Source organism: Pygoscelis adeliae, unplaced genomic scaffold, assembly GCF_000699105.1.
Source record: "Pygoscelis adeliae isolate BGI_AS28 unplaced genomic scaffold, ASM69910v1 Scaffold174, whole genome shotgun sequence".
In the NCBI taxonomy this organism is placed as follows: Eukaryota; Metazoa; Chordata; class Aves; order Sphenisciformes; family Spheniscidae; genus Pygoscelis; species Pygoscelis adeliae.
Window position 1 is genome coordinate 2,951,073 of NW_008824676.1, and position 12,014 is coordinate 2,963,086.

The 12,014-nt window shown below is 44.9% G+C and overlaps 1 protein-coding gene across 1 annotated transcript in view; it reads left to right on the top strand.

The window, feature by feature from the left end:
• Positions 1–12,014, top strand: part of MYO5B (myosin VB) — a 121,742-nt gene that overhangs the window by 71,739 nt on the left and 37,989 nt on the right. Inside the window, exons 19-22 of the mRNA XM_009323124.1 lie at positions 1,014–1,225; positions 3,855–4,011; positions 6,384–6,623; positions 11,493–11,732. Of these exons, the coding sequence (XP_009321399.1) occupies positions 1,014–1,225; positions 3,855–4,011; positions 6,384–6,623; positions 11,493–11,732 (849 nt within the window). The remainder of the gene's footprint in view (positions 1–1,013; positions 1,226–3,854; positions 4,012–6,383; positions 6,624–11,492; positions 11,733–12,014) is intronic.

The window sequence follows — 12,014 nt, forward strand, 5'->3', positions numbered from 1 at the left end:
ACTGGCCATCTGCAGAAAACTCCATCCCTCCAAGCCCTCCTGCATTTTGGCTAGCCATAGCTGGAGCACGTTTTAGAGGGTCCAGCTTTGGATACTGTGTGTACAACATCATGAACCTTAGCCAAAGTCGGTTCCAACGCCCCGTCATTAAATTTCTCTTTGCACAAATGAGGAAGAGAAAAAATGCAGTAGTTGCCCTATCTTGATGTGTGGGAGACTTTTAATGGCCACTAATATGTAGAAAAAGCACCCTATAGATTGGGACTTTTTCCCCTTATATGTATAAGCAAATAAGAAGTCTTTGCCACCCCCCCTTACCAAAACCTTACTACTCGCTCATGTGGTTTATTTTTAAATTGCAAGTGTGCCCGCAAAGGTTTCTTGCTGTTGAGGAGCCCAGAAGGTGCACAGCATCTTAGCCAGGTTTTAATTTTTGATCCTTGTTTTCCTCATGGGATTTTGAGGAATTTACTCAATTGGGTTCCTCTCTGCAAAAGCTGTTCTCCTTATGCACCAAGCGTTTGTCTTAGCTGCAGAGCCATTTGCAGATGTGTGTATGACTTTGCAGATGTGTGTATGACTTTGCAGATGTGTGTATGACTTTGCAGATGTGTGTATGACTTTGCAGATGTAAGCCTCAATCTTTTCGAGAAAGAAATCTTTTCTTGAAGTCCTCTGGCGTTGCATTGCTCTACTGAACTTGAAAAAAAACCAACAAAACCCCCAAAACAACCAAAAAAACCCAACCAACCAAAAAACATTCAAAATTTTTACAAATATATGCAACTTAAGACTGAATCCTAGTGCTGCATTCCTCAATGGGTATATAGAAGCTCAGGTAGTTGGGAGTCTAATATCATCTTCATCACCCAGTTAAGAAGAGATGTGGGCTGAGCTGATAAATTTGATTCAAAGTGGGTTTTTTTAATCTGTATCTACTGAGCAACATAGACTGAAAAAAAAAAAAAATGTTTGCCTTAATTAACGCTAGTTTCCTTTATGCTTTTGAAAAGGATCCAGACAAGTTCCAGTTTGGACGTACCAAGATCTTTTTCCGTGCAGGCCAGGTGGCATATCTGGAGAAACTGCGAGCAGATAAATTCAGAGCTGCCACAATCATGATTCAGAAGACGGTGCGGGGCTGGCTGCAGAGGGTCAAGTACAAAAGGCTGAGACAAGCTGCAATCGTCATCCAGCGCTACACGCGTGGGCGCCTGGCGCGGAGGTGGGTCCTAGGAAGCCCTCCGAGGAAGGGCTAGCCGGGAGGTCAAGTGGAAAACCACTTCTGGGCATCTGTATTCTGAATCCGTTCCACCTTGTAGACCTTATGCTTGAGGGTTTCACAGGAGAAACGTGGAAAATGCTCTGCATGGGGATGTTACCTTTGAGCCCTGTGAACACAAGACCCGTTTTGTGCACGTAGGTACCGCTATGGTGAAAGTTTCTGTGCTAAAGCCGGGACTCATTCCTGGCCCCTCTCCAGCTTTATTCGGGGGCAAGAGATCAAAATTTTTGTCTCAGTTTGATTTCACAGCTGTATTGATTTAATTTCTAGGTGCCGGGCCAGGGTTAGAGCATAGGCAGCTAGGCTGTAATGAGATGACTAAAGTGCTCTCAGGTATTTAGGTGAAAGTGTTTCGCAGAACTAATATTTTTCTGGGACTACCTCTGGCAAAGGGCGTTTGGATCAGCCAGCGAGCACTTTGCTAGTTGGTATGCGCTCCTCTTCTGCAGAGACCAGATTTGTGCCTCCCTGGTATCCAAGGGGAGTTCTCAGAATTGATTTGCTGTATCCTTTGTAATGCGAAAAATCACTCCAAATCACTGGCAATGGGGCTATTTACAGTTCAGAAGAAAAGAGCTCAGTGTTTAACTCTCTGTGTGCAGGAACCTCAAGCTTCCTCGTGTCGGTGGCTCGCTGTGGGATTTCTGTAGCTAACGCTGCACTGGAGAGTAGGCTGCTGGTAGCAGATGTGGGGTGGGTGTGGGGGAGCAGTAGAGCAATGTAGTTAGCATCCCAACACACGGGTCGCCTTGCTTCTTGTGCCCCTTATTCACATCAAACGCTGCTGTTCTCCTGCATCTAGCCAAGCTGGCTTCAGGCACTTTGCAGATAGGAACAAGGAGCAGATTTTGGGTCCTTTCAGCCTTGTTTCCCTTCTTGTTTTCTGCTTAGAGAAGCTGTGGTGTGTTAGCTATGTTGTTTGGTTTTGAGCAGCAATGTTCTCCCTGGCCCCCAGTTAACATCTGCCCATCAGAAGTGCTGCTGCCTAATCTGCAGCCCAATTAACTCCATTTGCACTCGGGCAACATGAGATGCTGCCTGTCTGCTACAAGGCTCCTGCACAGTTACTTCGCTCCTGACTGCTGGATGAATGTCGATTTCTGTCAATTATTGAAGCAACCAAAGGCGAAGAGCTTCCATGTTCCTTCCAAGGATTTCCTCTAAATCTTACTGTATTTTGGAAGAACGTTAGAGATGCTAACTGAATTTGTGGTATTATTTGCTCTTGTGGGAAGGGATTGGCCTCTTGGAGAATCCAGGGATGAGAGGTCTCAAATGAGCAAAGCTGGGCAGTTTGGTGACTTTTATTTAAAACTGAGCACAGATTTTTCTTGTCCCCAGAGGTCCATGTACTTCTCTAGGCTCATGGCTGCAGGCCCCTCTCAGCGGTCTTACAGCTCACTTGAAGACAAGGCAAATGAGACCTAAGCGATAAGAGGAAGGTTAAGAAAAAGGGGGAGTCGGTGATTAACTTTATCCTCTCCGGTGGGCTCTCCATGCACGCCTACAGACTTGGACTCTATATCTACCTTTGCATCAGCCAGCCATCCCCCTAAGGAGGAGAGGAGGAATCCCTGGTGATGTCAGAGTGACGGGGTATGAGCTAAAAGAGAGGCTGGAAGCAGACGTGCAGAAGCCACCTGCTGCAGTGTTTCTTCAGCGTGATTTTTCAGTTTACCTCTTTCATAGGGATGGATGTCATCTGAATAACTGCTTTCTCCTCTTTCTGGAAACGGACCATCCCTTGTCCTTTTTAATAAGCTCTGGTTCAAGGGATCCTAATGAGAAACTGTTGGCCTTGATGAAGAGAATATATAAGCCAATCCAATATGGCTCTTTCAGTTTTGACATGCTTTTCACAAAATAAAGAAGTGGATCAACTATCTATATAATGCTTGATGCTGAGAGCAATAAACAAATCAAATTCAGCAAAACAAGCTAATTATCAAATTAAATGGAGGTTTTGTGGGCATTTATTAACCTGTGTAACAGCAAATTGAACATGAATTCAGTTGGGGAATGGGAGCAACATGGTATGGAGTTGACCATATCCCTCATTATTTACTTTCTGTGAATTGCTTGGGGCTCTGCTCATGAACGTTGCCAAACCAGTGCACACCGGTTTAAACGTCAAATCAATTTGCAGCCGTTTTCACTGAGTCGGTAGATACCCCGCGCGACGCTTGCTTTTTACAGTTAGGGAAGTGATGGAGCCAACCTGGGTGTTGATTGGATCAAGTACGTAAGGCAGAGAGTTCAAACCGAGGGAAAAGCTGGAAAATACTCGGTTTTACTGCTGTTTAGGAATAATGAAGTGTGTTGATCCCTGGTTCCAGTGCTCCTGGGTGCCATGGACGCTGTCTGATTGCCTACGTGTTCCCGTCATTCTAAATAAGATATGCTATCAGCTGCTCTTTTCTTAGCCCTACTTCTGGGATGGTCTTTCTTGAATACCATCAAGCTACTTTTGGACGACAGGTTTTTCTCTCCACCCAGTTTGAAACTTACTATGACAACAAAAATGGGGGGAGTTCAGTTTTACTGCTAACCTTTTTCCTGTGCTTTTCAGGCTTGCCGAGCAACTGAGAAGGACGAGAGCTGCCATCGTATTCCAGAAGCAGTACCGAATGCTGAGGATCCTCCGAGCTTTCCGGAGGGTCCGCAGTGCAACCATCACCATTCAGGCATTTGCTCGGGGCATGTTTGTCAGGAGGATTTATCACAAGGTACAACTCCACGGAGTGTCTTTGCATTAGAAAAGAGTAGGAAGAGCCTTTATACTCGCCTCCACTGGCATAGCACGATGATGTGTTTATTGTGGCCATTTTGATGTCTTACGAAGCCGACTGCCTCTGGTGTTTCTGGAGAGCACACGGTGATGGCGAGCATTGCCATTTTAAGCTGTGCAAGCAAAAATGACTTTGGCAGCAGCACCTCAGCAGAGCCGCTAAATGAAGTTAGTCGTTCGGATGCCAGAAGGCATTGTGGAAATCTGGAAATGTCATTTGATCTAACCCATACTCTGCAAAAACCTCCCCGGCAAACTGAATTTGTGTCTGAGCCGTGCTGCGGGTGCCGTTTCCAGTATGGTAGGAAGACCAGTTGGGTCTGTTATGGAAGGCATCAAGTCATTTATTGATATAAATCCCTTTAATTAGTTCTCTCCATTAGCTTTCTGTGTTAAACCGGGAGCTGAAAGCAAGAAAGTAAAGGTTTGATAACAGCAAGTGATACAGTGAGAAATTGTCTGTCAGGAAACTGAGAACAGCTTTGGGGAATCTTCTGTCCACTCTTCAGATTCAACCTTACTTTGGTAGTCACCTAAATTTATGCCTAATGTGAGTGGTGATGGGGGTGCTCTAAGAAGTCAGAGGCTCGATGAGCCAGGAGGGGAGAGCCTGCTCCTGGAAACGATGGAGGCCACCAGAGAGATCAGGGACCCACCAGAGAGATCAGGGATGTCCTCCGAAACAGAGCAGCTGGATGCTGGTGGTCAGGAATTTGTGCTGCCAGTGCTTTTTCAGCATCTATTTTTTAAATCGGAGGCCTCTGCAGGGGAGGCAGCTGGTCCAACATTTAAACTCTCTGATATTCAAGACAACCCAAATCTTAACAAGGTGTAGAAGTTGGCTGAAGGTAAGGCCTCTCAAATCTGAACTTCCTTAATCTCTGGAACACCTGGATATAGGTGTCGGTTCAAGTGCATGCTCAGCAACAGATGCAGGGCTGCAGGTGATGCTCCATGGGGTCAGGGCATGCCCAGCGCCCACCAAGACTTTGCTGTAAGGCTGGAATAGGTCCCTAAGGTAATGTAGTAGGGTTTCTTCTAGCTCTTTGGGCACCCCCAGCTTTCTCCATCAGTAAGAGTGCCAAGGCTGGAGACGTACAAAGCTCATTTTAGAGTAACTCCTACTAAGTTCACACAATCCCTTTATTCCGAATGAAAATTTGCAAGTCCGAAGAAGGCCTTAGGGTGAAACAAAAGATTTGTGAGAAGCTGAATATGGTACTGTGTCTGATACAACTTATCCCAAACTGATAACAGCAAAGTGTCTTGTAATCTTTAAATTCTCCTGGTATTTCTTTCCTCATAATACTGCAGCATAGATCAACGTAAGAAAGTTATTAACAACGTGCTGGTTGTATGTCTAATATGTTGGCCTTCAGTTTCAGAGGAAGGAATTGAACTGCCATGTACTGAAAAGATTGCTGTAAATTTTGGGGGAGAAATCCAATGCAAAAGTGCCAAAAGTTTCATAAAACGAGATATAGGTTTGTAAAAATTGAATCCTACGAGAGAACTGGCTGCAGACTGTAGTGAAAGGACTCCAGGGTTTTCTTTGAAGGTATCTATAGGATAAGAAATCCCACCAGGACAGCATTTATCTGCAGTATAAATTATTATAATTAAATTATAATGCAGGGGCGGAACACACAAAAAAAAAAAATAATCTAAAAACCTGTTCTGTTGTGAGTTATATCTGATGTCGAAGGGGCAGTAAGTTTATTGCTAAGCGTTAGTGTGTCTGTTAATGGCTATTTATTCTGCTAGCTATGGATCTTGTGGATCTGAGTACTGTTCCGAGGTGGAATGTATGTTCTATTCCATGAAGTATGTCAGCCCAGATGTCTCCTGTCCCCATCGAGTCTCCTAGTCACCAACTCAGGACCATAGCCCCTCTTGCTTCACTGGCCAAGCAGATGCCCATGGCAGGGGGGTTGGACTAGATGATCTTTACAGGTCCCTTCCAACCCAAACCATTCTATGATTCTATGTTGCCTCTTTTAGAGAGCGGCACGGTTCCTAAGAGAGGACTGGATGTGCCCTGCCTGCATCAGTTGAGTGCAGTGACCAGAGAAACCCCCCAGGAGGAGGAGGTTGAAGTACCCCATCCCATCTATAAAAGAGGATGCAAAAACAGCCTCTATCTCCAGCCGTCACCCCCTGTACCTACCAGGACTCTCCTGCTTGGAGGAGAAGCCCTTCGAAGGCAGATTGGGAAGTGTTGAGTGCCATGCTGCAGCCAAACCAAGGCTACTGCTACCTTTTGTGGGTGACTTCTCCCTTGATTGTCCTGTTTCTGCCCATGTTTTGTAGATCCTTGCGGAGCACAAAGCCACCATCCTCCAGAAGTTTGCCCGTGGCTGGCTGGCCCGCACTCGCTTCCGCCGGGTCAGGGGTGCCACCATTGTCCTGCAGTGCTACTACCGGCGCATGAAGGCCAGGCAGGAGCTGAAGGCGCTGAAGATCGAGGCCCGCTCAGCACAGCACCTGAAGAAGCTCAACATTGGCATGGAGAACAAGGTGGTCCAGCTTCAAAGGAAGATCGATGAGCAGGTACGTCCTGAGCAGTGCTGGGACAAGTGTGGTCCTGCTTCTGCTTTGCCTCTCTTGTGCTGTCCTTTCTGGGAAGGTTTTTATCTTCCCATGATGTCTGGGAAGGATGTCATGGTGGTGGCAGCCTTCTGCTACTGCTGGCCAGACGCTTGTAAGGGCGGGACACCACCACGGAAGTGCAGATGCACTTGGATCTTGGGTCTCCACCTTGTTGTTTGAAGAGCTTGCTCAGTAAGCTGCAAAAGCTGCACTGTTATTGTTGTGAGAACTGCCCAGATGGGCTTGGAGGAGGAAGATAAAATGGCAATTCTGAAAGCTGTTGCTTGAGAACCCAAGCCAGCTCCATGTGAGATCCCTACATCAAACAGCCTTTGGCCGTTGCACTTTCTGCTTCGCAAGCACTAAGGATGCAGAGCCTCTGCCACAGTCTGCTGTACTGAACCGTATGACTTGTGAGTCACGTTACCTGGAGGGTAATAGGTAAATTGGGTAAATACCTGCTTTGCAAAGTAGTTTTGAGCATGTTTGTGTTGCTGGATGTAACAACTGTTCAGAAGTAAGAGCCATGATGAGAGGTGAGATGGCGCGCGATGTAAGTGGTAGATGCCTGTGTGGATGGCTTGATGGTCTTACTTGTGACTACTTGATCACAGAGAGGTCTTCATCAAATGCCACGTGTCATTAACGAGCTGCAAAATAGTTGTTTGATGACACAGGTAGAAGGAGGGTTTTCCCACCTACTAACGTGAGCGTGCAAGTTACTCTGATAAATACTATCTCTGTTGCTTCCAATGCTGTATGAGGACTTCAGGGAGGAGTATAAGAAATACTGAGGAGACCCGGTTGTGTTCACTGATTTCAACGGGGAAATTTGTATCCACCTGTATCCTTAAATTGTCCTTTTACAGGCAGGAGAAACATTCTCTTTAAGTCAGGATACTTATTTGTAGTACCAGTTATTAGTAATTGCAGTTTATCATTCTGTTTGGGATGTTGTCAGGAACCTTTATACATCACACGCAGCTTCCTCGCAGCCTTAAATCTCTCCCGTCCCTGCATGACACGAGAGGCCCTGCCATGAAGAAGATGAGCAATGACTCTGCGTTGGCTCAGATACTGCAGGGTCAAGACGCCCGGGGATTTGCATTACTGCTGGCTGCTTTCATCGCTGTATTTATTGGCTGCAAAGCGTGCACCGCAGTAGAGTCTGACTCTTAAACCATGGTGTTTAATTTTAAAATGCCTTCTTGCACACTTAGATTTTGCAGACAAACCATAGCTTAGGAACGGAAAACCTTAGGCATAAGGTTTTCTATATATCTATATATCAGAAAGCTGTTTGATATGGCCCTTGGAGGGTATTTCGTGGAATTAATGAGGACGAGTCATTTCAGGTCCATGTATTTGGGCTGAACTCATGCAGTGAGCATGAACGTCTGCGTTAGGTCTGCTGAGCCGCTGGACTTGGCGGTGGAACAGCAGTATTAATTTTTTTTTATTTTTTTTTTTAAATTCCTCGCCATTTACTGCTAGGAGAAGCGTGGGGGTGGAACAATAAAGAAAAAACAATCTTTGGTTAATGTTGGCTTTCCTGTTGTGGATTATGAAAGCAGCAGAAAGGTCTACTTTAGGGAAGGAGACGTGGAGATCTTTTAAGTAGGCAGAAATAATGGTCTGGAGCTCGTCTTGATCTCCCACGGGCTCTGTGCAGACCGTTTTGAAGGAGTTACTTTGCTTTCTGCGTAACTTTTGTAGGAAAGAATTGCTGCTCTGTATTACTTGTGGTAGTCTGTCCAGTGAGCTAATTTTAACCGTCATGTCAGGACTGACAGGTTTCCCTGGGATGCTTTGGATGTGCCTAATGAGCACCATTCCAGTGGACTTTCTTTTCAGCGCACTGGATTTTTTTCTGGCAGCAGTGAGTTTGTTGCATCGTATTTTCCCTGAAGTATCTTGATTTCAGCCCTTGCTAACCTCTAAATACGACCTTTTAAAATGCCAATTAACTTAAAAAAAAAAATTGCAGGTAACCTAGAGAGCTGCAGTTGTATCGTTTTCTGACTAGCCGTGGAAGAAAATGTTTCTATTTCTGCTACTTTAGCTCATGCATGAAGAGATGCAATACTCCGTGTGCCTCTGAGGAAGAGAAGATCTTTCCTTGAAAACATTAAAACCTATTATTGTACGTCAGCCTCAGCTCACATGCTCTAGCATTCATAACTGGGCTTATTTAACTCAGTTTCTAAATCAGGTGAGGGATTTTTTGCACACAGAAGAAAGTTTTAAGTCCGTTTTGCTGTGCCATATCCGCGCTGGACCACTTTTTTTCTATCCACACTGAACCACTTTCTTCTTTTTTTTTTTTGTTTTGTTCTTTTCAGTGAGTTATTTTTTTAAATGCGTATGTTGTAGCTGCCTGAGACGCTTTTAGGGCTGTTACCTAATTTAGTGTTATGCGTTCATGCAGCCAGTATTTAGACTCGTAGTGAGCTCCCTGCACTGTCTCTGCAAGCGGCAGTATCTCTGCGGGCAATTTACTGTGAATAAAACTAGTTTGGGTAACAGTAGCGATGAAGTTGTCGTCTCTGCCATTGGTAGCAAAATAAACTCTGGATTGGTTCACAGAGCCTGGGCTGAAACCGGGACTGTCACAGCTCTGCTGGGCTGGATAACAATTTAAAATAAAGCAAGTTCAAGTTTAACGGGGTCTGTTGAGCAATCTCTGATTGCAGCGGGGACCAGCCGTTTCGCTATGGGACAGTAAATGCTCTTTCGTGTCTCTAGTAGCTAGCAACAAGAGAAAGCATTCCTGGGCATTTATCTTCTATCTGGCTTGAAGTCTCAGCTGGCTGGTCCGTAAAATTGTACACATAAACCTTGGGACACAAAGCCATAAAAGGTTGTGTGTCGGAGAACGAGCAGAGCCTGGGAGAGCCTTTACAGGTCGGGGAAGCAGCAGCGATTTGTGAACCGGAGTGATTATTGCCGTCCTCCGTAGGCAAAGCTTTTCTCTCCCCAGGTCCCTCTTTGGTAATGGCTTTGGTCATGCAGAAATGTTAATTCCTTAATACTACGCGAATGCTGAATTTTGATGTTCACTAATAATTAGTTACAAGGGAGCAAAGGAAAAGACGTCCGTGTCCCTTGTTTTTCCATTTGAGACGTGTGTTAATCTTGCTTCGGAGGGCTGAGACTGCAGCGGGAGAAGGGTGCTTTGGGAGGTCACCTAGAGAGGGGCCAAAAGCATGATCAGAGCGATGGTAAAAGAAATGATCCTACGAGCCACATTGGGAATCTAAAAGACTAATCCAAAGTATGCATGGGGATTTCAGTATCTACCAACTCACCATGCATTTGTACAGAGGTCTGTCGGGTCTAGAAGAACCTGTGTAGACCTAGAAGATAAAATTCTCTACTTTCATGGGGTTTTTTCTTTTCCAGGCTGTAAGTTTTTTTGAAAACTCTGTTATACAGGAGCTAATGGGAGCCTTTGACCCTGTTATAGTCATTGATCATACTTCTTTGCATTGAGGGTTTTTTTTTCTTGCTTACTTGACTCTGGTGAACACCTTGGAGGAAGGAATTGCATCTCAGGATCTGTGACGTTGTACCTTTACTGCTTATCCTGACCAGTCAAAAATTGTATATCAGGACTTCCCTAGTCCATTGACTTTTTTTAATGATACCTTTGTGTCTTTTAAGACTTTTGTCTTCTGGCTTGTTCGCATCAAGCTTTCCTTAGCCTCCACGTGAACTAAAAAACTTCTGGATGGAAGGGGCAGTTTCTTGTGAGCTGATGTGACTCTGTTGGTGACCAAAGCTCTGAGAAACAGCAAAAGGCTAAGTTGCAGATTACCAGGACACTCATCTGGTCTGGACAGCAATCTCTTGCCAAATATTTCCCAGCAAGACCAGGAAAGACCAAAACTGATATTTCTGATACTCAAGTGAAATATCCACCGAAGTCCCATTTAAGAAAGGAAGGCTTTTTGGATCTTTTGTACAGTGAGTGATATGAACCCAGATCTTGAAAGCTGTATTGAAAGCTTTCAAAAAGGAACCTTTAAAGACCAGATACATTTTAAATTGCAAAACGGTTCTTTTGTTCTCGTGATTATCTACCTAATGTTAGCAAAGCTACGTGGTAGGTTCTTTACTGAAGCTCTTGGTCTGTTGTGAATTCATTGTCGTTTCTGGGGCTGGCTAATAATGATGATGTTTTATCAGTCACAATGTAGTTCCCATTGACTTTGATTTGAACCACAGAAATCAAAGCTGCTGAATTTTCAGGTCTCAAAACATGGGAGCAAATCATTGCTAAGTGCTTTAAAAGAGAAAATCTGAGCAAATGAAAAGGCGATTGAGCTGGCACATGACTTAAAGCTGGGGTTTAAGGAGCTCTTTGTGCTCAAGGCTGCAATTTATGCTACAGTGCGTTTTCTCCCCAGGCTCCTGCAGGCATAGGAGTCAGGAATAGGAGGATAACCCACAAACCCAATATTGCAAACCAAAAAAATTGCAAGCCAGTTGCATTAAGCAGTGTCGTTTGGAAGCCGTAATAAAAGTGTAGGTTTTTTGGTTTGGTTGCCAGTGCTATCACATGTTGTTTGCTATTGCCATTCAACTGTAACATCAATTTAACGAATGCTTGTATAATCGTTACCAAAATATTATTGAGCTCCTTGTCACAGTTTTGAAATTGTTTTTAGCTTTACGAGCTTTATTAGCATATGCATGGAAACGTTTGTTACTGGAAGTTTGTTACCCACCATGCTCAAGGATTTTTGACAGTTACTTTTGTAGTGCATCAGTGCATGCATTGATCTTGCTTAGGGTCTTATTTTCTTCTTTTTGGGATGTTGGCTGCAGAACAAGGAATACAAACTTCTGAACGAGCAGCTCTCTACGCTCACATCTGCCCACTCCTCCGAGGTGGAAAAGCTGAAGAAGGAACTGGTGCAATATCAGCAGAGCCATCAGGGTGATGGCAACCAGCTTGTCAGCTTGCAAGAAGAGATGGAGCACCTCCGGCTGGAGCTTGAAAAAGCTCATGGTGAGAGGAAGGTCGTGGAAGACAGCTACGTTAAGGAGAAAGACCTATTGAGAAAGGTATGTGTATTTGTCGTGTCTGTTGTGTAGGTGGTCATGCTGGTGAAAGCTCACTCTTCACAAGTCTGAAGGGGAAAGACTTACTTTCTATTCTTTAATTGTAATTTTTTTTTTTGTCATTGAATGCCCCTAGAATTTGCCTTTTAACCAGGTCATGGGGCAGCAAGGGCAGGGGGACATCCCTGCAGGAGCAGCGACTGCCTCATGTCAGGAGGATGCCCCATCTCGATGCCTGCTGCACTGCCAGCCACGAAGAAACTCCCCAAACCCAGACCCGTCTGA